Source organism: Entelurus aequoreus, linkage group LG08 (genome assembly GCF_033978785.1).
Source record: "Entelurus aequoreus isolate RoL-2023_Sb linkage group LG08, RoL_Eaeq_v1.1, whole genome shotgun sequence".
Classification (NCBI taxonomy): Eukaryota; Metazoa; Chordata; class Actinopteri; order Syngnathiformes; family Syngnathidae; genus Entelurus; species Entelurus aequoreus.
The window spans coordinates 42,982,483-43,009,030 of NC_084738.1; the positions used below are offsets into that span (position 1 = coordinate 42,982,483).

The window sequence follows — 26,548 nt, forward strand, 5'->3', positions numbered from 1 at the left end:
CACACACGTGTGGATGTTGTTTCTAGACTTCAACTCGACATTCAACACCATCATCCCGCAGCACTTGGTGAGCAAACTGGCCCCCCTTGGATTCAGTACCCCCCTATGCAACTGGCTGCTTGACTTCCTCACAGACAGACCCCAGTCTGTGAGAGTGGGCGACAACACCTCCAGTGCCATCTCCCTGAGCACCGGCTCCCCCCAGGGCTCCTGAGTCCGCTGCTGTTCAAGTTGATGACCCATGACTGTTGCACCAGGTCCACTACTAACCACATTGTGAAGTACACAACAGTAGTGGGCCTCATCCGTGACAATGACGATATGGACTACAGGGAGGAGGTGAAACATCTGACTGACAGGTGCAGAACCAACAACCTGGTCCTGAACGTCGACAAGACCAAGGAGATCATTGTCGACTTCAGGAAGCACCAGTCCAGCCACGCTCCACTCTTCATCAATGGCACAGCGGTGGAGATGGTAAGCAGCACCAAGTTTCTGGGGGTGCAGATCACTGACAATATGACCTGGTCCCTTGTAAAAAGAGCTCAGCAGTGTATGCAATTTCTGCGTCGGATGAAAAGAGCACAGCTCCCTCCCCCCATTCTCACCACATTCTACAGAGGCACTATAGAGAGCCTGCTGACCAACAGCATCTCTGTCTGGACTGGAGCCTGCAATGCCTCAGACTGGAAGTCTCTCCAGAGAGTGGTGAGGACGGCGGAAAAGATCATCAGGACTCCTCTTCCTCCTATCCGGAGATCGCAAAAAGCCGCTGCCTGACCAGGGCTCAGAAAATCTGCAGAGACTCCTCCCACCCCCACCAAAGACTGTTTTCACTGCTGGACTCTAGAAAGAGGCATACTTGCCAACCTTGAGACTTCCAATATCGGGAGGTGGGGGGTAGGGGGTGGGGGTGGGGGGCTTGGTTGGGGGTGGTTGGGGGCGGGGGGCGTGTTTGGGGGCGTGGTTATTTACAGCTAGAATTCACCAACTCGAGTATTTCATATATATATATATATATATATATATATATATATATATATATATATGTATATGTATGAAATACTTGACTTTCAGTGAATTATAGTTATATATATATATTTATTTTATTTATATTATAGAAATACTTGAATTTCAGTGTTCCGGTGGCTATCCATTAGATGGCAGTATTGTCCTGTTTAACGTCTCCGTTCATGATGAGTATATCATTTCGGCCACCGTGTTCAATGGAGAAGTCTGTTCTACATATTTACAGGCAACATACACCTTCCCCTTCGAACTGTCCTGGATGAACTGAAATTCTTGTTTCCATTCGTTTTGGAACTTGCAAGCGTATTTCTTCATCTTGCTCGTCGACGGCGTCGCCATGTCTGTAATTTCCTTGTTCTTCTGCTTCGTCTCCTTGTTGTGTGCGCAGTTGTCCACTCTACTCTCTAAAAGCCCTAGATGTTATGACGTCATTGGGCAGGCAAGCTGTTTATATTGTGGGAAAGCGGACGTGAGAACAGGCTGTCCCCACTCAGTCTCAAATCCGCATTGAGCTGGAGGGGGCGTGGCCTCCAGCTCCGGCTGAATACCGGGAGTTTGTCGGGAGAAAATCTCTGCCGGGAAGTTGTCGGGAGAGGCGCTGAATACCGGGATTCTCCCGCTAAAAACGGGAGGGTTGGCAAGTATGGAAAGAGGTTACGCAGCCTCTGAAGCAGAACCTTGAGGTTCTGTAACAGCTTCTTCCCTCATGCCGTAAGACTCTTGAACGCATCATAATAATCCCCTCAACTCCCCCCCAAAATGGATTAACTCGCTGGAATATATTGACAATATAACATACATCCATAAACCTGGATGCAAATGCAAAAGTGCAATATATTTATCTGTACAGTAATCTATATATTTAAATCAGCACCTTATTGCTTTTTTATCCTGCACTACCATGAGCTAATGCAACAAAATTTTGTTCTTATCTGTACTGTAAAGTTCAAATTTGAATGACAATAAAAAGGAAGCCTAAGTGTAAGTCTAAGTTGTAAAGGAGAGACAAAGAGGAAGCAGGAAGGGAAGTGTGTACCACTTCATAGTGCAGTCAATAAGAGAAATTGTTTCTTTTAAAAATCTTAATGACTGTTTGAGTTATGTTGCTAACAAACAAACAAACCCCGGCGAAAACATAACGTCATTGGCGGAGGTAATAAAGCGCACCACGTTCTGCTAAAACAGACTTGGTTAGGCGCACCGAGCTGAGGGAAAGCACCTGCTGCAAACAAGCTACTTAATAAGCTACCATCACCCGGAAAAGATGGAGCCAGCGAAGCTAAACATCAATTTGTGAGATATTTACATTATTAAAAGTTAAAATGTGAGTTAATATTTTCCGAGAACCTGTATTTTCCAAACTGATAGAAAAAATGTCCACTATAGAGGACACTGCTTCACAGAAAGATTGTTGTTCCCACACAATTTTTTTCACCTAAAAAAAATTGTTTGTAGTAATAAATATGATTAGAATATTTTAGCATTATGTTTGTGTTCAATTACAGTAAGTGTCCATCCATCCATTTTCTACCGCTTATTCCCTTCGGGTTCGCTGGAGCCTATCTCAGCTACAATCGGGCAGAAGGCGGGGTACACCCTGGACAAGTCGCCAGCTCATCACAGGGCCAACACAGATAGACAGACAACATTCACACTCACATTCACACACTAGAGCCAATTTAGTGTTGCCAATCAACCTATCCCCAGGTGCATGTCTTTGGAAGTGGGAGGAGGTCGTAGTACCCGGAGGGAACCCACACAGTCAGAGGGAGGACATGCAAACTCCACACGGAAAGATCCCGAGCGCAGGATCGAAACCCAGGACCTTCGTATTGTGAGGCAGACGCACTAACCCCTCTTCCACCATGCTGCCCTTACAGTAAGTGTGTTTATCCTAAACATTTCTGCCAACTCATTTTACACACTTAAGTCATTTAAGCCACAATAATTTACCACAATAATATCCTTGGCCTAAATACTGTGTCAGTATCGTACCGTGAGATTTTGATATTGTTACATCCCTAGTACAAAATGTATTTAAGTGTCCCCCAGGTCCTTCAGTTTTCCTGTATGTTTGGACTCTCCTGATCTAATGACATCAACTCTAGCATTTGATGTCTATAGAATATATGTAGAATAAAGATGCCGTTTGTGTCCATGTCTTGAAAAGAGTTAGAAAAACTAACCTAATATTCTAATCTGGCCTTTACAATTATATAATAAAGCTCAATTTTGAGAAGTAATCATTAAACAGTTGTATCGAACGTACCTCATGCAGCTCTCAGTGTGATGCAGTGTGTATGACAAACTCCAACAACAATGACTAACAGACCAAAACAGCATGTAATTGTGCAGGTGTGCTTAAGAGTAAAAAAAAAGAAAAAACTCTCAGATGACAAACTCCCTCAACAACCCACGATACAATTATGAACAACACAGCAGAGAGCAGGAGGGGTTAAGTCCGGAAACAGAGTCTAGTCGTAGGAAGACAGAAGAGATGTTAGGTAAGCAGGTGACAGTAGCAGCCTCAAGCTGTGAGCTGAGTGCACCTAGAAACAGCCTGACAGGGCCTGCTGGGGAAATGAGTCTGCTCTAGAAGTGCACACACACACACACACACACACACAACACACACACACACAGAGGCATGCGTTGTGCATACACAGACGCACGGAATAAAAACCCAAAATGTCTCCAACGGCAGGAAATTCATCATCACTGAGGAAGAAACTGAGACCACAGCCAACAAGACGACAGCAGTAAGTATTCCTTTTTCCTTATGGATGTTTTCAACCCTCTGCACTGCCTTCCTTGTGTAGAAACTACAGGAGGAGCAACTAAACAATCACAATAAATGGTGCTTGCAATCAACAAGTGCAAAAAGTTCAAATTGGGATTATGTGTTGATTTAAGTGTGGTTCGGTTGTGTTGATAAGGAGGTAGAATTAGGCAAACTTCATAATGGAACTTTGGGTGGAAGATGCAAGAAATCACCTTTAAACTTTATAAAACAATCAATCAATCAATCAATGTTTATTTATATATCCCTTAATCACAAGTGTCTCAAAGGGCTGTACAAGCCACAACGACATCCTCGGTACAGAGCCCACATACGGGCAAGGAAAACTCACCCCAGTGGGACGTCAATGTGAATGACTATGAGAAACCTTGGAGAGGACCGCATATGTGGGTAACCCCCCCCCTCTAGGGGAGACTGAAAGCAATGGATGTCGAGTGGGTCTGACATAATATTGTGAAAGTCCAACACATCAGCGAGAGTCCAGTCCATAGTGGGGCAAGCAGGAACCATCCCGAGTGGAGACGGATCAGCAGCGTAGAGATGTCCCCATCTGATGACAGGCTAGCGGTCCACCCCGGGTTTGGAGCAGAGTAGAAAAGAAAAGAAAAGAAAAGAAACGGCAGATCCACTGGTCTAAACAGGGAGTCTATTTAAAGGCTAGAGTATACAAATGAGTTTTAAGATGAGACTTAAATGCTTCTACTGAGGTAGCATCTCTAACTTTTACCGGGAGGGCATTCCATAGTATTGGAGCCCGAATAGAAAACGCTCTATAGCCCGCAGACTTTTTTTGGGCTCTGGGAATCACTAATAAGCCGGAGTTCTTTGAACGCAGATTTCTTGCCGGGACATATGGTACAATACAATCGGCAAGATAGGCAGGAGCTTGACCGTGTAGTATTTTATACGTAAGTAGTAAAACCTTAAAGTCGCATCTTAGGTGCACAGGAAGCCAGTCCAAGTGAGCCAGTATAGGCGTAATATGATCAAACTTTCTTGTTTTTGTCAAAAGTCTAGCAGCCGCATTTTGTACCATCTGTAATCTTTTAATGCTAGACATAGGGAGGCCCGAAAATAAAACGTTACAGTAATCGAGACGAGATGTAACGAACGCATGGATAATGATCTCACCATCGCTTGTGGACAAAATGGGACGAATTTTAGCGATATTACGGAGATGAAAGAAGGCCGTTTTAGTAACACTTTTAATGTGCGACTCAAACGAGAGAGTTGGGTCGAAGATAATACCCAGATTCTTTACAGAGTCACCGTGTTTAATTGTTTGGTTGTCAAATGTTAAGGTGGTATTTTTAAATAGATGTCGGTGTTGAGCAGGACCGAAAATCAGCATTTCCGTTTTCTTAGCGTTGAGTTGCAAAAAGTTAGCGGACATCCATTGTTTAATTTCATTAAGACACGCCTCCAGCTGACTACAATCCGGCGTGTTGGTCAGCTTTAGGGGCATGTAGAGTTGGGTGTCATCAGCATAACAGTGAAAGCTAACACCGTATTTGCGTATGATGTCACCTAGCGGCAGCATGTAAATACTAAAGAGTGCAGGGCCAAGAACCGAACCCTGGGGAACTCCGCACGTTACCTTAACATAGTCCGAGGTCACATTGTTATGGGAGACACACTGCATCCTGTCAGTAAGATAAGAGTTAAATCAAGACAAGGCTAAGTCTGTCATCCCAATACGCGTTTTGATACGCTCTAATAGAATATTATGATCAACAGTATCGAAAGCGGCACTAAGATCAAGAAGCAGCAACATAGATGAAGCATCAGAATCCATCGTTAGCAATAGATCATTAGTCATTTTTGCGAGGGCTGTCTCCGTAGAGTGATTTGCCCTGAAACCGGATTGAAAAGGTTCACAGAGATTGTTAGACGCTAAGTGTTCATTTAGCTGCTGTGCTACAATTTTTTCGAGGATTTTCGAGATAAACGGAAGGTGGGACACCGGCCGGTAGTTTACCAGGAGATCAGGATCGAGGTTAGGTCTTTTGAGTAGAGGATGAATAACCGCTTTTTTGAATGCTAGGGGAACAGTGCCAGAGGAAAGTGATAAGTTTATAATATTTAATACTGATGGCCCTAATAATACAAAAAGCTCCTTGATAAGTTTCCCAGGAATTGGGTCAAGTAAACATGTTGTTTGTTTTGTCCCATTTACACATTTTGACAATTCCTCCAATGTTATTTCATCAAAGAGAGAGAAACTATTTTGGAGGGCAGTGTCCGTCGTATATACAGTCGTATCTGTGTTAATAGAACCCAGTTGTAGCTGAGATGCATTGTCTTTAATCTCTTTTCTAATGACTTCAATTTTCTTATTAAAGAAATTCATAAAGTCATCTGCTGAGTGGGTGGAGCTACTGGGAGAAGTTCCTTGTTGGGTTAGCGATGCTACTGTACTAAACAGAAATTTAGGATCATTTTTGTTGAGGTGGATGAGATTTGAGTAATATTTAGCTTTAGCTGAGGTAAGCATGCGTTTATAAGTTATTAAACTATCACACCATGCTTGATGGAAAACCTCAAGTTTAGTCGCACGCCATTTGCGTTCCAGCTTTCTACATGATAATTTCTGGGCTTTAGTTTCTTCTGTAAACCATGGGGTACGCCTTTTAGGGGCCCTTTTTAGCTTTAGCGGTGCTACAATATCAATGGTGTCGCGCAGGGCGTCATTAAAGTTGTTAGTGAGGTTATCAATAGAGCCCACATAATTTGGGAATGGGGCCATTACCGAAGGCAGTAGGTCAGTAAGAGTCGTCGTTGTGGCAGCATTAATGTTGCGGGTGCTATAGTAGTTATTATTATTATTATTAGTTTGTTGACAATGAGTCAGAACTTCGAATTTTATAAGGTAATGGTCGGACATTACTTTAGTGTACGGAAGTATCGTAACTTTAGAGGTGGTGACACCCCTGACAAGCACTAGATCTATCGTATTACCGTTGCGATGCGTGGGTTCATTTATTATTTGTGTAAGACCACAGCTATCAATTATAGTCTGGAGCGCCACGCATGGAGGGTCCGATGGGGTATTCATATGGATATTAAAGTCCCCCATTATGATTATATTGTCGGCGTGCGTCACTAGATCGGCAACAAACTCTGAGAATTCACTGATGAAGTCCGAATAGGGCCCAGGGGGGCGGTAGATAACAGCCAGGTGGAGAGGCAGCGGTGTGACAAACCTCAAAGTGAGCACCTCAAACGAGTTATATTTATTATTTAGGTTAGGTGTAAGATTATAGTTTTCATTGTATATTAGTGCGACACCCCCTCCCCTTTTAAGAGGTCTGGCAACATGTGTATTGGTATAGCCAGGAGGAGATGCTTCATTTAGCGCAAAAAAATCGTCTGGTTTGAGCCAGGTCTCGGCGAGACCAACGACGTCAAGTTTGTTGTCTCTAATGACTTCATTAACTAATAACGTTTTGGAAGATAATGATCTTATGTTTAAAAAGCCCATATTATAGGTAGTGGGCTGTTTTGAGGATTGTTTGTTGAAATTATCCGAAGTAGCAATATTAATAATGTTGCCTTTATTATGCGTATTGCAATTTAAATAGTTTCGACCATATCTAGGAATTGATACGACGGGGATATTCAGATTGTTTGCTTGATGTTGCGATAAACTGACCGCATCATAGTTAGCTACCTCGGTACAATGTATGTCTGCCTCTGACACGGTCACAAAAGAAAAAACATTATGTGAGTTGTGTTTTATTCTAAGAGAATTGCTATGTGTGCAGGGATTATCCAGCCTGACGCCGGCTAGTTCTAGTTTAAATGGCTTCTTACCCGGAGACTCCACGTTTCTTTGGTTAGCTTTTCTCTTTGTTGTTAGCCCAGCTCGGCATCCCCGCTTCTGCTTCCGCTCGCACCGCCTATGTCGTCTCCATTGGCGGTCACCGCTAGCACTTTACTCCGCTGCTATAAAGGCTGCTCGATGTAGCCCACGAAGTATTCCCATGCTAGCGAGGAGGTCCACCGTACATGCATCTTTCAGTCTATAACGACCCGATCCATCCACATCCAGAATTGTCTGTCGGTCATATGTGATCACAGAGTGTTCACGCTTTGAGCCAGCCATGAAATTGACAGAAATGACGGGTGTTTTTTGCCAAATCGCTCTACACTCCCAAGAGCATTAGTGAGCCGCAGCATTTCTCATGCGCCGCCATTTTATCAACAAAAACAGGGTTAGTTACTTTTTTAGCTAGTTTGTAGATTACATTTTTTTTTTTAAATACCCAAAATAAACGTATGTAACCCTCCTTCAGATCACACCGGAATTGAAACCCATCCATCTTCTTCTGCTTATCCAAGGTCAGATCGCAAGGGCAGCAGCCTAAGCAGGGAAGCCCAGACTTCCCTCTCCCCAGCCCTTCGTCCAGCTCCTCCCGGGGGATCCCGAGACGTTCCCAGGCCAGCCAGGAGACATAGTCATCCCAACGTGTCCTGGGTCTTCCCCGTGGCCTCTTACCGGTCGGACGTCCCCTAAATACCTCCCTAGGGAGGCATTCAGGTGGCATCCTGACCAGATGCCCGAACCACCTCATCTGGCTCCTCTCGATGTGGAGGAGCAGCGGCTTTACTCTGAACTCCTCCCGGATGACATATCTTCTCACCCTATCTCTAAGGGAGAGCCCCGCCACCCGGCGGAGGAAACTAATTTTGGCCGCTTGTACCCGTGATCTTGTTCTTTTGGTCATAACCGAAAGTTCATGACCGTAGGTGAGGATGGGAATGTGGATCGACCCGTAAATTGAGAGATTTGCCTTCCGGCTCAGCTCCTTCTTTACCACAACGGATCGCTACAGCATCCGCATTACTGAAGACGCCGCACCGATCTGCTTTTCGATCTCACCATCAACTCTTCCCTCACTCGTGAACAAGACTCTGAGGTACTCAAACTCCTCCGCTTGGGGCAAGATCTCTTCCCCAACCCGGAGATGGCACTCCACCTTTTTCCGGGCGAGAACCATGGACTCGTACTTGGAGGTGCTGATTCCCATCCCAGTCGCTTCACAATCGGCTGCGAACAATCCAGTGAGAGCTGAAGATCCTAGCCTAGCAAAAAGCAGAGAAAATATGTCCAACCCTCACTGGAAACGGGTCCGACCTACTGCCAGCAATGCGGACCAAGCTCTGACACTGATCATACAGGGAGGGGACCGCCACAATCAGACAGTCCAATAATCGAAACAGGGTCAGCTAATTGAGAGATGGTGGTGGTGTTCATTGGATAACACAAAAAATGGGGTGTTAGTTAGGATTACGCAAAAACTACCATAAAGCGTAGTAGTATACTTTGCTACCAGATCATTATCAAAGTGCTGGCACTCACAACTTTCTTTGACCCCATGTTTTTAGTTTCTTTGCATTTAAATTCAATTTAAAAAAGCAGACATTAAGTCACCAACATGTGGAATTATTTGTTTGGGCTTTCGATTCCATGGATTAGTTTGTCATGCGCAATGAGACGGTACAGCAATATGGACAAAAGCTCATTTGTAGAATGGAGTGAGCGAGTGAAAGTGAGTGATTGAAAGTCAGAGAGTAAAAGTGAGTGGGTGAAGGCAGGTCAAAGTGAGTGAAACCGGGTGAGTGAATGTGAATGAGTGATGCAACCTTGTAGAATAGTGGTATTAATTGGTTAGTTATTAGAAGTACACAATATTTACTAAAAAACTACTTTGCAGCATGAATTAAGTGAGTGACTGAGTGCTGGAGTGAGTGAGTGAGTGAGTGAGTGAGTGAGTGAGTGAGTGAGTGAGTGAGTGAGTGAGTGAGTGAGTGAGTGAGTGAGTAAGTGAGTGAGTGATTGAGTGAGTGGGTGATTGAGTGAGTGAGTGAGTCATACCGACCACAGAGGTGAAAAAGGTGCAGATCGAGACATTTACTGTCCTTGCATGGGTGGGAAGTAAGGCAGTGACCCACCACATCCAGCAGATGGCGCTGTGTCTGGTAGTTGGCACTGTATCGGCCTTTTCAGTCACTTGTGGCTACTTACAATCAAGTAACTGGAACTTAACGTACAATTTGAGTCTGGACTTTGTCTTGTACAAACTCCTGTCATGTATTTTCCCAAGTGGGATGGAGGAGGGCGGCAGTGGAGCACACCATCATTAAGCGCGTGGGTTTCTTTCTCAAGGACACTCTGACAGCGACACACTCCCAACTGTCAGCGGGGATCAACCTTTGACCCGCACTGCCCTTCATGCATCCATGCCACCCATCTATCTTTCCTCCTTTCGTCACGCTTCCAGGCAGCATAGCTGTGGCCATGTTTTTACTTGCTGAGGAAGAAAAAATACTTTTAACGCACAGAAAATGAGCAGGAGGCACCAGCTGGGTATGAAACTGTCTATGTTAATTTCTCATCACACTGTTTGTCTCCTGTCCCCCATGCATGTGCGTGCGTGTTTCTGGTCATGGCCTGGAGAATGTGCTATCTTGACGTGCACTGAATATTTTTGTATATTTATCATTGTGTATGTGTATGCATGCATGCATCCGAGGGCGTGTGTGCAGAAACATGTTTGTGTCATGTCTACCTCCAATCAGCTTTCAAATAATGACAAGGCTAAGACTGACAGCGAGGTCATGCATGTGTGTGTGCGTGTGTGTGTGTGTGTGTGTGTGTGTGTGTGTGTGTGTGTGTGTGTGTGTGTGTGTGTGTGTGTGTGTGTGTGTGTGTGTGTGTGTGTGTGTGTGTGTGTGTGTGTGTGTGTGTGTGTGTGTGTGTGTGTGTGTGTGTGTGTGTGTGTGTGAGTGAGCGATGAAGAAAATCAAAGAGAACTAAAGTCACCCTGTACACGTAAACATGAGGGTCCATTAAAGCTTGTGGAATATTAGCAGTGTCAGTTTGTTTATGCAAAAAATACTCCAATGTTGTATGATAGTGATGCTGCTAATCAACACTTTGGTGTAAGAATGACCATAGACGTGTGGTTTAAGTTAGTTGTACTTGTTCCACAACAATAAAATATTGTTAAATAGTGGCGATTGTTCGATTACTCAAATAATGTTGAAAACAGTTTAATTACACAAAATGTAATTAAATAGCGGTGTGTTAGTTTGTTATATTACACACAAATGTGCATACAATGTTTTATATAGCATTGGTAGATTGTTGTACTATAGACACATTACCATAAAACGTTGTAGAATAGCGGTGTTATTATTAACCAGAGGTTAATAATAGATTGTTGTATTACCAAAAAATGACCATAAACCGTTGTAGAATAGCGTTTTTAGACTGTTGTAATACATACAAATTACCATAAAACATTCTGGAATAGTGGCGTTAGATTGTTGTAACACTGTACACACAAATGACCATAAAACATTGTAGACAGTGGTTTTAGATTCTTGTATTACACAAAAATGACCATAAAACATTGTAGACCAGGGGTGGGCAATTCATTTTTACCGGGGGCCGCATGAGCAACCCGAGCACTGCTGGAGGGCCACATCGACAATATTTCAATTCAATTTTGCTCAATATTATTTTTGATATATACCGTAAGATAAATAATAATAATAATAATAATAATAATAATAATAATAATACTTTCATTTAACCTAACTTAACTTTATACCAAAAGCACTGCTTTGGAAATCATTTGTACCCCTTTCAGAGATCACATTTAGTTCCCCTTAAACATCATGTTGCACAATGAAATGTAAGCATAGGATGAAGTGTGCATTGCTGTTACTTTCTCTAGTAACAGCATTCCATGATTAATATAAATAAATTAACATTAATAATAAATGACAGTAAAATAAGCACACGTATGACTGAGGAGTCATAGTGTAACTTTGTGTGGTGTTTGAGTTGTCCGACTTTTTGTGTGGCCATAAACGCACCAGTGGTTTAGTGGTATGTGTGTTGGTGACAGATGACAAATTGGTTTTGGCCTGGTTTGTATGGCAGAAAATGACTAGTTTTTCGAAGAAGAAGTGTTTTACTCATGTTTTTGGTGTGGTTATGGCCGAATATAAACAGTTTTGCTCAATAAAGTGATCAATATAATTCCTGGCCTCGAAGCATCTCGATAGACGTTACAATAATTGAACGGTGTTCAATTGAACGGTGTTGACGAACACCGTTAGGGCCGCTTGTTGTCACTGTCACTCAAAGTTGCATTGCAAAAATACACAGAATAAATGTGTTTATTTTGTTTAGAATTCAGATGGGATTTGATTTGGTGCGCAGCATATATTTGCTGTGCGCAGAGGACGCTTGAGCAGTGCGCAATTGCGCAGGCGCGCACCTTAGAGGGAACGTTGCTTGGCAGTCCATGTCTTGTTGAAAACACGGCATTCGTCATCAACTTTTCTCTTTTTAGCGTCTCGGGTGTAAACCATGCATCACTTGTCGCTGTGCACCTTCATTTACAGGTTACAAACGGACATACGCCCATAAATAACACTTTTCAAAATAAAAGCAGCACAGTTGTATTGCGTGCACGACATAGATGTTTTTTCAACTTTATTTTGTAATTTGTGATTGCAGCTGTTCACATTCACTCACAATCACGCACGCGCATACGTCCACACGGAAGTAATACAAATAACGCTTTTCAAAACAAAAGCAGCACCATTGTATTGCACACTCGACATAGATACTTTTTAAAATGTATTTTGTAATTTATGATTGGCCTCACGCGGGCCGGACAGGGACACACAAAGGGCCGGATGTGGCCCGCGGGCCGCAGAATGCCCTGGTCTGTTGTAGACAGTGGTTTTAGATTCTTGTATTACACAAAAATGACTATAAAACATTGTAAAATAGTGGTGTTAGATTGTTGTAATACACAACAATGACTATAAAATGTTGTTGAATATTAGTGTTGGATTGTTGTATTACATAAACATGTTCATAAAATGTTGTAAAGCGTTGTTAGACTGTTGTATGACAGACAAATTACTATAACTGTAGAATAGGGGTGCTAGATTGTTGTAATACACACAGCTATAAAATATTGTAAAACAGTAGTGTTAGATTGTTATATTACACACAAATTACCATCAAACACTGTAGAATAGCTGTGTTAGATTGTTGTAATACAAAAAAAAAAATCTATAATATGTTGTCAAATAGTGGTGTTAAATTGTTGTATTACAAAAAAACGACTATAAAATGTTAAAGAAAAGTGGTGGTAAACTGTTTTATTACACACAAATGACTCTATAATGTTGTGGAATATTGCTGTTATGTTGTGGTATTACACAAAAATGACTAAAATGTTGCCAAATTGTGGTGTAGATTGCTGTATTACACATAAGCAGTGTTGGGACTAACGCGTTACAACGTTTTTTTTTTTTTGCAAATAATTAACTTAGAATTTCATGGCTGCAACACGTGCCAAAGTAGTTGGGAAAGGGCATGTTCACCACTGTGTTACATGGCCTTTCCTTTTAACAACACTCAGTAAACGTTTGGGAACTGAGGAGACATTTTTTAAGCTTCTCAGGTGGAATTCTTTCCCATTCTTGCTTGATGTACAGCTTAAGTTGTGGTATTTTAGGCTTCATAATGTGCTACACATTTTCAATGGGAGACAGGTCTGGACTACAGGCAGGCCAGTCTAGTACCCGCACTCTTTTACTATGAAGCCACGTTGATGTAACACGTGGCTTGGCATTGTCTTGCTGAAATAAGCAGGGGCGTCGATGGTAACGTTGCTTGGATGGCAACATATGTTGCTCCAAAACCTGTATGTACCTTTCAGCATTAATGGCGCCTTCACAGATGTGTAAGTTACCCATGTCTCGGGCACTAATACACCCCCATACCATCACAGATGCTGGCTTTTCAGCTTTGCGCCTATAACAATCCGGATGGTTCTTTTACTCTTTGGTCCGGAGGACGAGATGTCCACAGTTTCCAAAAACAATTTGAAATGTGGACTCGTCAGACCACAGAACACTTTTTCACTTTGTATCAGTCCATCTTAGATGAGCTCAGGCCCAGCGAAGCCGACTGCGTTTCTGGGTGTTGTTGATAAACGGTTTTCGCCTTGCATAGGATAGTTTTAACTTGCACTTAGAGATGTAGCGACCAACTATAGTTACTGACAGTGGGTTTCTGAAGTGTTCCTGAGCCCATGTGGTGATATCCTTTACACACTGATGTCGCTTCTTGAAGCAGTACAGCCTGAGGGATCGAAGGTCACGGGCTTAGCTGCTTACGTGCAGTGATTTCTCCAGATTCTCTGAACCCTTTGATGATATTACGGACCGTAGATGGTGAAATCCCTAAATTCCTTGCAATAGCTGGTTGAGAAAGGTTTTTCTTAAACTGTTCAACAATTTGCTCACGCATTTGTTGACAAAGTGGTGACCCTCGCCCCATCCTTGTTTGTGAATGACTGAGCATTTCATGGAATCTACTTTTATACCCAATCATGGCACCCACCTGTTCCCAATTTGCCTGTTCACCTGTGGGATGTTCCAAATAAGTGTTTGAAGAGCATTCCTCAACTTTATCAGTATTTATTGCCACCTTTCCCAACTTCTCTGTCACGTGTTGCTGGCATCAAATTCTAAAGTTAATGATTATTTGCAAAAAAAAAAATGTTTATCAGTTTGAACATCAAATATGTTGTCTTTGTAGCATATTCAACTGAACATGGGTTGGAAATGATTTGCAAATCATTGTATTCCGTTTATATTTACATCTAACACAATTTCCCAACTCATATGGAAACGGGGTTTGTATAGACTATAAAGTTCACAAACATGAAGAGGGATCCTAGTGGGCCAGGCCAATCTTTCTTTATCTCTAAACTAAAACTGGGGAAATGCGTAGAGTGTTCTGGGCTTCAAACATGATTTTATTTCAGAATTCCTTGAGAGAAAAAAACGCCTGGTTAGGCTTTGTGTATGTAAAGTTAAAGTTAAAGTACTTCTTTGGTTTACAGCCATGTTGTTATTATGCTGTTTGTTACTTATGTATGTTATGTTGCAGCTATTTAAAATAGTTTTGTCGATTTGTTCTGGCCTGAAATAAATTGGCCCTTTGAAACATATCTTTGGCTTTGTGTGTTGTATGTAGACCACATTGCTTAGCAGAGTTCAGTGATGCAAATGCATTTCAAGTTAAACAAAAGATTGTATTATTCTACAGTGCAATAACAGTACTGAAATGAAGGTTAAAAGGGCATTAATGGGAGCTTTAAAAAAAAAAAAAGAAGAAAAAAAGAAGTAACTTAATAGTTACTTTTCACGGTAACGCATTACTTTTTGGTGTAAGTAACTGAGTTAGTAACTGAGTTACTTTTGAAATAAAGTAACTAGTAACTGTAACTAGTTACTGGTTTTCAGGAACCAACCCAACACTGCACATAAGTGACTATAAACCCTTGCAGAATAGCGGTGTTAGTTCAGTGACGTAAAAACTGCAATAAAACTTTATAGAACTGTGGTTTTAGTGCGCTATTTTTTCATCAGTTGCGTACGGCCCTCGGAGGACTTAACTGAGAGGGTCCCTGATGAGAAAAAATGTCCCCTCTTGAGTATCCAGCACAAGAGCCTTGGAGCGTTTGTTAATATCATGCTGCTGCTACATTCATAGGATATTACGCAGCCCTCCTCAGGCACGCTACCTCACTATCTCCCAAATTCCCTTCTATGCACAGCGTCAGTATTTACAGAGTATGATCTGCCTCTCTGAGAAAGCAGCCATAAGCCACAGGATTAAGCGAGTGCTGGAGTGTACGTGTCGCAGTGGCGCTCATGCCAACTGTGCGAACACAGGAAGTATCATTGTGTTTTGCCGTCTCCGAGCACGCTAATAAGCCATCAGTTCCCAGCGGATATCAATCCATCGCTGACCAAAGTTATTACCCGGACACTAAACTCCGAACCAATAAAAAGGTAAATGATTAGCAGCGGCACGCTAATGGACGACATCAATCAATGACTTATAATCAGCATCACTGCAGCAATGCGCGGCACCGATCAATCTCTGATATCCGGCGATGGGTTGTAAAAGGCAGCGTGGAATAGCACTTCACAACGCCTGACAGCCTGTCCAATTTAACACTGACGACCCGCGTTCAATTACTACCCAGGGATGACGGATACATTTCAATCGGGCCCACGTGGCAAAAGAACAAAGTGCTGCATTTCCACGCCTCATCAATATGAATGGAATTACTTATTTTCAGCCTCCGGGTTAATTGCTCAGTCACGTGTTGGAGACTACTCTGACGGTGGGTATACCACATCGATGATTACGAAGAAAGCGGTGTGTTCAGCTGCCCTTCGGGTGCAAAGGACAAGCTGAGAAAACACAGAGTGCTTGTAGACGATGAAAAATGTGTGTGGGTTGCCTTCCTGCGCAAATATGTTGTGCAACTGTGTTTAGTTTTAAATGTTGCCAACTACTTAAAACGACTTTAAACGTACTGTTTTTTTCAGATTATAAAGTGAACTAGTATAAAAGTCGCACCCACATAATTATAGCATAAAAAAATCCATAAATAAGCTGCACCGGACTATAAACCGCAGATATATACACTGTGAAATAAGCTATTTACACAACGGTTTTGTAAAAGTTTATTTATATACCAGTAAAACGGCTGATCAAACAAAACAGAAGTCATCGTCATGGACCCATTAGCTGCCGAAGCTAGCTTTACAATCAGCTAAACAGACGGTAACGTTTTGGTGGATTTATGAAACTGAAACAAAACACACAGAATGCCATTGTAAGTTAACAATACTAACACAGAGAGTCGTAAACGTGTTAGCATGTTAGCTAATGCTAACGACACTAGCACGTGAAGTCGGTGACGTATCTGCGTCCCGACGTGTCTACATGCAAGAGGATCCCCTGCTGGCCCCACTATGAACTGGACTGTCACATTATTAACTGTATACACTCGGCATCCATTGCACCGATCACCCGGGGGGGGGGGGGGGGGGGGGTGTTTTTTCTTGCCCTGATGTGGCATCTGAGCCGAAGATGTCATTGTGTTTTGTGCAGCCCTTTGAGACATTTGTGATTAAGGGCTATATAAGTCAACTTTGATTGATTGATTGATTGATTGATTGACTAGCTTGATTACATTACAATAGCACGTACAAATATGCGTGAAAACACTCCTACATATACCGTTTATAAGTATGAATTGTTTTAGTTCTATTGTAAAACTTACAAATGTTGCTTGGAGTGATGAATAAAGAATCCATAAGAGTAGCATTGCTATGGATGGCTAGAAGACGAAACAGCACTTATAATTCCAGTTGAAAGCACTAAACAAGGAAATGCTGTAGATGTTCACCCCGCAGCACTTGCAATGAGCAAACTTGTCCAAGAGATGGCACAATTGCACAAACAATAACACACTTTTTCAGTGTCTGTTTAATTTTAAAACTATTTGTAAAATTGAAAAAATGATGGCTGTTAGCGTAGAAAAATCCATAAGTCAGCCGCACCGTTTTATAAGCTACAGGGCTCAATGCATAGGCAAAAAAGTAGCAGTTTATAGTCTGGAATTCACAGTATTTCGAACGTTGTGGTTCAATTAAATGCTCAACCCATTCCTACAAAATTAGTTGAGGGACGAGAAAAAAACTGATAAGATCTTAACTTTTACGAAATTTTAGGCTATTTTTTGGCATATCGGCCTGAGATCCTGTGTGCTCTACTGTGGAAAAAATGTTTTTGCACTACAGGTTTATTTTTTGTCTGACAAAAGAAACACGTGTCCACTGCACAGGATGCTGGTGCAGGTTGATAATCCACCACCAGCTGACAGAGTGTTTGTCTTCATCGCTACTCGTTAGCAGGATTGTGCAAAAACTGCTTACCTGGTTATTGCAAACTCAATGATTTCATTTTAGTGCGATAATTTGTCATCATTATCATTAATTATGTCGTGTTGTGTTATTCTTGCAAATTTGCAGGATTACGCAAAAATATCTCAACTGATTTCTACGAACATTGAACATACGTTTACCATCACCCATCAAATTAAATTGTCACCACCGCTAGCTTATTAGCGAGTAAGATTCAGCAAAAATCATCTAACCCTTATCTGAAACTTTGCAGAGAGATGGGTCACAAAAAATAATTATATAAATATTACCGTGCAATGTTACGATCGTTTTGGACTTCCTCCATTACCTTTGGCAATAAAGTGGTTTGTCAATGTTAGCTTGTTAGCAGGATTACACAAAAACTACTCATTACTACATAATTTTGTGGAAGGGGGGACCAAAAAGTTAAGGAAGAAACTTACAATTGTTGATAGATTAGAAGGAACCGTGTTATGATACTTTACATAACTCAGTAGCATTAGAAAGGAAAATGGGTTATCAATGCTGCTAGTTTGTTAGTGACCAGAAATACACAACATATATGATAACTAAATGTTATGGTGGGGTGCGGAAAACACCAAGGAAGAAGATTTTAAGTTTGGTGGCGATCCGAAGAAACGTTTCCTGTTCCGATATTTTCTACTTTTATTCTGCACTACCTCAAAGAACGTTTTTAACTCTGTCTATTTCTATTTACATCCATTTATTATTATCTATTTTACAGATTTCCACAAAACTTTGCGGCTAGGCAGGGCAAAGGAAAGAAAACGAAAGATTGAGGGGTTTTCAAACTGATAATTTGTCGGTGAGAGGATTACACAAAATCTACATGACAGATTTCCTAAATACCTCGTGGAGAGGTGGGACGAAGGCCAAGGAAAAATTATATGAAGTTTGGCGGTGATACTAAGGAATACTTGGGTTTCACTTTCTTCATATTGTTCTGAAGCTTTGAACATGGATCCTGTAGTTTTGAACTGACATGCAACTCCACGTCTTTTTGTTTTCCACTTTTAAACCACGGTTGCCAAAATGTCAGCCAAATGTCACCAGGTATCAAAATTGTTTCATTATTTACCTTTTCTTTCTTCGGGGGTTTTAATAGGTTTTGTTTGCTTGGCTGCTTTGGCCCAAACTTTTCTATTTACCTTTGACATTTTATTCATCAATTTGAATGTGCCCTCGGGTCCACCCCCCACCCTCTTTTTCCACGGCTTCGATTGAAACACGTGAGGGCCATGATCCACACGACACGAGAGGTTGCAAATTAGGGAATCCTGTTTTAATCAATAAAATACATTTCCCGGGGCTGGGCGGCGGGTCGGTAGATGTTTCCAGAGGTGATAGAGTTAGTCCAAGGTTGAGATTAAGTTAGGGGTCTCAAACTTGGCCCACGTTTTGTGGCCCTCTACTTGATTTGTATAGTACAGTGTAACTCTGGCTCGCAAAATCATTATAATATTGCAATCCTGAATCCCACTAAACACAAAGTACAACAATGCTGCAAACACAAAACTTGCAAACACAATTTGGGCAACACAAAGAGCAACTTCCTGTAAGCAAGCTGAGGTGTCTCTGAACATCTCCTGTTCAAAATATTCAATTTGTACATCCATTTTCTACCGCTTGTCCCTTCCGCGGTCACGGGGGGTGCTGGAGCCTATCTCAGCTGCATTTGGGCGGTATAGGCGGGGTACACCCTGGACAAGTCGCCACCTCATCGCAGGGCCAACTAACACAAACAGACAACATTCACACTTACATTCACACACTAGGGCCAATTTAGTGTTGCCAATCAACCTATCCCCAGGTGGGAAGAAGCCGGAGTACCCGGAAGGAACCCACGCAGTCACGGGGAGAACATGCAAACTCCACACAGAAAGACCCCGAGCCCAGGATCGAACCCAGGACCTTCGTATTGTGAGGCACACGCACTGACCCCTGTGCCACCAATTTGTACATACAATTTGACATTTTTAATGACTCAAAGCCTATATCATTATAAAATTTAGTCAGGTGATAAAACATCATTCTAAATCAGAGGTTCCTAACCTGGGTTCGATCGAACTCTTGGGGTTTGGTGAGTCGACCTTAGGGAGCAGACCGCGGAGGTCAAGACACACCGAACTCATTGTGTAAATAAAAACTTCTCCTTATCGGCGTATTATGGATACCCCCAAACAATGTGCCCTCTAATTCAGTCATCGACGTCCCACTGGGTTGTGAGTTTTTCCTTGCCCTTATGTGGGCTCTGAACCGAGGATGTCGTTGTGGCTTGTGCAGCCCTTTGAGACACTTGTGATTTAGGGCTATATGAATAAACATTGATTGATTGATTGAATGTTCCATCTGATTTGCAGGTGTGTAATTTGTTGTGAGTTCATGCACCGCGTTGGTTTTATTTTTTGAACAAGGTGATGTTCATGCACGGTTCATTTTGTGCACCAGTGAAAAAAAACGTATAACTTTGTCTTGAATTTGAAAAAAATATATATATATTTTTCACTAAAGAAGGGTTCGGTGAATGTGCATACGAGACTGGTGGGGTTCGGTACCTCCAACGAGGTTAAGAACCACTGTTCTAAAGAGAATACCTCAAAGTCAGTTTCTATCACCCAGACTCGGCCTCCCAGATAATTGAATTTGAGACCCCTTTTTCAGCACCTCCAAGTTGGGATTTCACGTCAAGTGCTACAAACAAGCTCACATATAGTCGCATGTAAGAAGCAAATAGATCCTAAACATTTCCAAGCAGCTTTTTTCATTGATCCATCTTAGTTTTTTTTGGCTCCACGGCGTCGCCCCGTCCTCTTGGCCATGACAGAGACAAATGCCGCTCGATCGGCGTCGAGCCTTTGGCTACCACTTCCTGTACAAGCTCCTCCCCTTCTTCGCTTTCGCCCGCTATTGGCAAGTTCCCAAAGTCGGGACTTGGAGCCGGTCCCCTTCCTCCGGTTAGCTTGAGAGAAATGTGTGCAGGAAAGGAAAAAGCGGCGACGGGTGTGAGGGAGGGTGCTTCACGGTGAATATTTAAACATTCGAGTCCGCTGGGAGAGAAGCAGCAAAAAAAAGGGGGACAGGGAGGGCAGACACAAAGCGTGTGTGTGTGTGTGTTGGGGGGGGGGCACCTTCATCATTACATAACAAATGTAGGCTTGTCTTGAGGAGAAAAAATGCTGCATAAGGACAGACAGGAGATGATTGCAACAAACAACACTAACTCTAATAAGCAGCTCACGTTCACGCCACCACAGCCTGGGAGCTACCGCAAGAATATTTATTGGCTGCCAGCTCAATGGCTGTATTGAGGAGGCGAGGGATGGAGAAGAAGAGGAGGAGGTTCAATCCTCTCTCCCTTCCAATTCCCATTTAGCATACATCCACGCACACACCAGTGGCAACCAGTGCCTTGACCCTGGCTCTCCCCATGCACGCATCCGATCTCCCCCTACCTTGCGCGTGCGTGCAGATGCAGCCGAGGACGACACTCCACAGGAGACAGCGTGCGGCCGCCGTCATCCCTCCGTCCCGCATGCTCGCGTGCAGTCTCCTCCGTCCGCCTCCTCCGCCGCCTTCTCCTCCTCCTTGCGTTAGACGGCGTTCCGTGCTGCGTCGTGGCAAACTACTGCGGGCGCATCCTCCGCGGTGAGGCGAGCGCGAGCCCTCTGAGCTCTCCCGCATGCTGCTTCACATCCAGAACACGGGGAAGGAAGGAAGGAAGGAAGGGGAGGAGGGGAGTGGGAATGGGAAGGGAAGGGATGGATGGAGAGAGATAGGGGAGGAGAGAGGATGGGGGGGGGGGGGGGGGTGCACGCGTGAGTTTTCTCCTTCCTCCTCTTCCTCCTACCATAGACTGAATAAATCCGTCATATGGCGCTCCACCGTCAGAGAAGTAGTGACTTTTAAATGGGCCATCAGTGTAGATGCGCAAATGTGCAAAAGAGTTGGCGCGTCAAATCCACATATTTTGCTCGGGGATGCATCTTTATGGTATCACCCTTTTTTCCTGTAATTGAACCCCCTCCTCGAAGCCTCCTCTACTCCTTGGCAAGTCTCAAGTGCAGATGCGGGAATTGTTGCATTCTGATCCGGCTAAGCCTGTCCTCTTTCTTCCTATGGCTGCGTGTCAAGAAATAAAGAATCGCATCTTCGTCACGTGTTCTAATCAAATCCAAAATCCCACGGGTCAGAAAGCAGAGATGTGAGCCACCTCCGTTCTTCTCCGCCTCCTCCTGCGAGTGAGCCTGGCTGGCGGACTCTCTGACTGGCGCGAGATGATGCCTTCAGTGCTCCTCGGAAGCCCCCACGCTAGGAGTCACGCGGGCGCGAGTCACAGCCAAAAAAAACCAAAAAAAAACACATTCCCGAGTGATGGAGATGGAGAAACAGTCGCGTGCGTGGATGTCGCTTGCCTCCTCGTCTCTTGGAATGAAGACAAATAGCGAGGAGGAGTTTGGGAGTTGGTGGTAAATTGAGCTCCCCAGCAGCGAGCGTAGGTGGGTGGGACTGATGGTCAGAGAATTAGCTGTAGACGCCTTGCTGCAATACATAAACAGTTCACAGTTCACCCATTCATCAAAATACTGTTTTTCCCTTAATAACCAAAGGGACGCTTATGTTATCAAGTCTTTTCCCTTGAAATATTATTCAACGTTCGTAGAAATCAGTTGAGATATTTTTGCGTAATCCTGCAAATTTGCAAGAATAACACAACACGAAATAATTAATGATGATGATGACAAATTATCGCACTAAAAGGAAATCATTGAGTTTGTAATAACCAGGTAAGCAGTTTGTGCACAATCCTGCTAACGAGTAGCGATGAAGACAAACATTCTGTCAGCTGGTGGTGGATTATCAACCTGCACCAGCATCCTGTGCAGTGGACACGTGTTTCTTTTGTCAGACAAAAAATAAACCTGTAGTGCAAAAAACATTTTTCCACAGTAGAGGACGCAGGATCTCAGGCCGATATGCCAAAAAATAGCCTAAAATTTCGTAAAAGGTAAGATCTTATCAGTTTTTTTCTCATCCCTCAACTAATTTTGTAGGAATGGGTTGAGCATTTTTTTGCATAATACTACCAGTGATGAAAACATATAACATTACTAATTTATAGTTGTTCATTATGTTTTACTTTTGTTACTGTATGTAAACGCTGCACCGCAACCACATAATCTTCCCATTCTGAAATGAATATAATATAAAATCCTCAATGATTGTACGGATTAAAGGAAATTACAAAAACTATGGGGGTAAAAAAATATACATCAGCCTCCTCTCTGACCTGCCACCTAACGTGGTAGAGGAGTTTGCGTGTCCCAATGATCTTAGGAGCTATGTTGTCCGGGGGGCTTCTAGGCCCCCTGGTAGGGTCTCCCAAGACAAACAGGTCCTAGGTGAGGGATCAGACAAAGAGCAGCTCAAAGACCTTTATGGAAATGAAAGAACAAGGACCAAGATTTCCCTTGCCTGGACGCGGGTCACCGGGGACTCTTTCTGGAGCCAGGCCCGGAGGTGGGGCACAATGCCGAGCGCCTGGTGGCCGAGCCTGTCCCCATGGGGTCCGGCCGGGCACAGCCCGAAGAGGCAACGTGGGTCCCCCCCACGATGGGCTTACCACTCATGGGAGGGGCTATAGAGGTCGGGTGCAATGTGAGCTGGGCAGAAGCCGAAGGCAGGGCACTTGGCGGTTCGATCCTCGGCTACATAAGCTAGTTCTTGGGACGTGGAACGTCACGACGCTGGGGTGGAAGGAGCATGAGCTAGTGCGCGAGGTGGAGAAGCTCCGGCGAGATATAGTCGGACTCACTTCGACGCACAGCAAGGGCTCTGTAACCGGTTCTCTCGAGAGGGGCTGGACTCTCTTCCACTTTGGTGTTGCATGCAGTGGGAGGCGACGGGCTCAGGTAGCAATTATTGTTGCCCCCCGGGTCAAAGCCTGCACGTTGGAGTTCAACCCAGTGGACAAGAGAGTAGCTTCCCTCCGCCTTCGGGTGGGGAGATGGGTCCTGACTGTTGTTTGTGCTTAAGCACCAAACAGCAGCTCAGAGTACCCACCCTTTTTTAATTCACTTGAGAGAGTACTGGAAAGTGCTCCCCCGGGTGATTCCCTTGTTCTACTGGGTGACTTCTACGCTCATATTGGCAACGACAGTGATACCTTGAGGTGTGATTGGGAAGAGAGGCCGCCCGGATCTGAATTCGAGTGTTGTTTTGTTATTGGACTTTTGTGCTCGTCACGGATTGTCCATAACAAACACCATGTTCAAACATAAGGGTGTCCATATGTGCACTTGGCACCAGGACACCCTAAGCCGCAGTTCCATGATCAACTCTGTAGTTGTGTCATCGGATTTGCGGTATCATGTTTTGGACACTCGGGTGAAGAGAGACACCACCGATCACCACCTGGTGGTGAGTTGGCTGCGATGGTGGGGGAGGATGCCGGACAGACCTGGCAGGCCCAAACATATAGTGAGGGTCTGCTGCGAACGTCTACCGCTCTCCTGTGAGAGAGAGTTTCAATTCCCACCTCCGGAAAAACTTTGAACATGTCACGAGGAAGGTGCTGGACATTGAGTCCGATTGGACCATGGTCCATACCTCTATAGTCGAGGCGGTCGATTGGGCGGCCGCAAGGTGGTTGGTGCCTGTCGTGGCGGTAATCCTAGAACCCACTGATGGACACCAGCGGTGAGGGATGCCGTCCAGCTGAAGAAAGAGTCCTTTCGGGTCTTTTTGGTTCATAGGACTCCTCAAGGCAGCGGACAGGTACCGACAGGCCAAGCAGTGTGCGGCTCCAGCGGTCGCAGAGGCAAAAACTCGGACATGGGAGGAGTTCGGGGAAGACATGGAAAACGATTTCCGGAGGGCTTTGAAGCGATTTTGGACCACCATCCGCCGCCTCAGGAAGGGGATGTCAACACCGTGTGGACATCCGGGGGCGGCACCTCTGGATTGGCTGACCGGGGTGGTGGTTCCTCTCTTTAATAAGGGGAACCGGAGGGTGTGTTCCAAATATCGTGGGATCACACTCCTCAGTCTTCCGGGTAAGGTCTATTCAGGTGTACTGGAGAGGAGGCTACGTCGGATAGTCGAACTTCGGATTCAGGAGGAACAGTGTGGTGTTCGTCCTGGTCGTGGAACTGTGGACCAGCTCTATACTCTCGGCAGAGTCCTGGAGGGTGCATAGGAGTTTGCCCAACCGGTCTACATGTGCTTTATAGACTTGGAGAAGGCATTTGACCGTGTCCTCTGGGACGTTCTGTGGGGAGTGCTCAGAGTATGGGGTATCGGACTGTCTGATTGTGGCGGTCCGCTCCCTGTATGATCAGTGTCAGAGCTTGGTCCGCATTGCCATTTCCAGTGAGGGTTGGTCTACGCCAAGGCTCCCCTTTGTCACCGATTCTGTTCATAACTTTTACGGACATCATTTCTAGGCGCAGTCAGGGCGTTGAGGGGATCCGGTTTGGTGGCTAGAAGATTAGGTCTCTGCTTTTGGCAGATGATGTGGTACTGATGGCTTCATCTGGCCAGGATCTTCAGCTCTCCCTGGATCGGTTCCCAACCGAGTTTTAAGCGCCTGGGATGAGAATCAGCACCTCCAAGTCTGAGTCCGGAAAAGGGTGGAGTGCAATATCCGGGTTGGGGAGGATATCTTGCCCATGTGGAGGAGTTCCAAGTACCTCAGAGTCTTGTTCACGAGGGAGGTAAGAGTGGATCGTGAGATCGACAGACTGATCGGTGCGGCGTCTTCAGTAATGCGTACACTGTATCGATGTGTTGTGGTGAAGAAGGAGCTGAGCCGGAAGACAAAGCTCTCAATTTACCGGTCGTTTTACGTTCCCTTCTTCACGTATGGTCATGAGTTTTGGGTTATGACCGAAAGGACAAGATCACGGGTACAAGCGGCCAAGATTAGTTTCCTCCGCTGGGTGGTGGGGCTCTCCCTTAGAGATAGTGTGAGAAGCTCTGTCATCCGGGAGGAGCTCAGAGTAAAGCCGCTGCTCCTCCACATTGAGAGGAGCCAGATGAGGTGGTTCGGGCATCTGGTCAGGATGCCACCCGAACGCCTCCCTTGGGAGGTGTTTAGGGCACGTCCGACCGGTAGGAGACCACAAGGATGTCTCCTGGCTGGCCTGGGAACACCTCGGGATCCCCCGGCAGGAGCTGGACGAAGTGGCTGGGGAGAGGGAAGTCTGGGCTTCCCTGCTTAGGCTTCTACCCCCGTTACCCGACCTTGGATAAGCGGAAGATGGATGGAGTTTTTAATCAGCAGTTTTGCATTTAAATAATATTGTTAACCAGTGAGAAACCAAGATGGAGATGAAACACAAGGGCTATTAATTAAGGGAACATTTATGAATATGTCATCAAATATCGTAAAATATTGTGTTTAACCTTCTGAGAACCAGTGTGCTCTGTAGTGGTTGTTTCCTCTGTCACAGTTACACATTTCGGAAAAAACATTAAGCCCTGTTATGCAAAAAACCCCACAAATGCCCACTGTAGAGAAAGGCTGTTTTCAGCAGGCCTAACATTTCAAAAAAGTTTGTCCAGAAATGGCAAAAATGTTATTGTTTTTTTTCCCATGACCCCGGAACTCGACAAGTTTTGTAGGAATATTTTGAGCATGTTTACGGGTAATTCTATCAACAATGAAAACATAGAACATAACATCCTCAATGATTATAACAAATTAAGGATAGTGGTGAAAACTATCGGCAAAAAAATCGTCGGCATCCTTTGAGCAGATTCGCAATGTTACGCTGCATTTGTAAAATCTTGTTAACCAGTGAAAAACCAAGATGAAACATAAAAGTGACCAATAAACAGAAAAAAACCCGGTAAAACTAAAGTTTTATC

At 44.1% G+C, this 26,548-nt stretch overlaps 1 protein-coding gene across 1 annotated transcript in view; it reads right to left on the reverse strand.

The window, feature by feature from the left end:
* Positions 1–21,398, reverse strand: part of csmd3b (CUB and Sushi multiple domains 3b) — an 822,373-nt gene extending 800,975 nt beyond the window's left edge. Inside the window, exon 1 of the mRNA XM_062056514.1 lies at positions 21,133–21,398. Coding sequence (XP_061912498.1) covers positions 21,133–21,361 — 229 coding nt within the window. The 5' untranslated portion in view covers positions 21,362–21,398. The remainder of the gene's footprint in view (positions 1–21,132) is intronic.
* Positions 21,399–26,548: the final 5,150 nt, after the last annotated feature.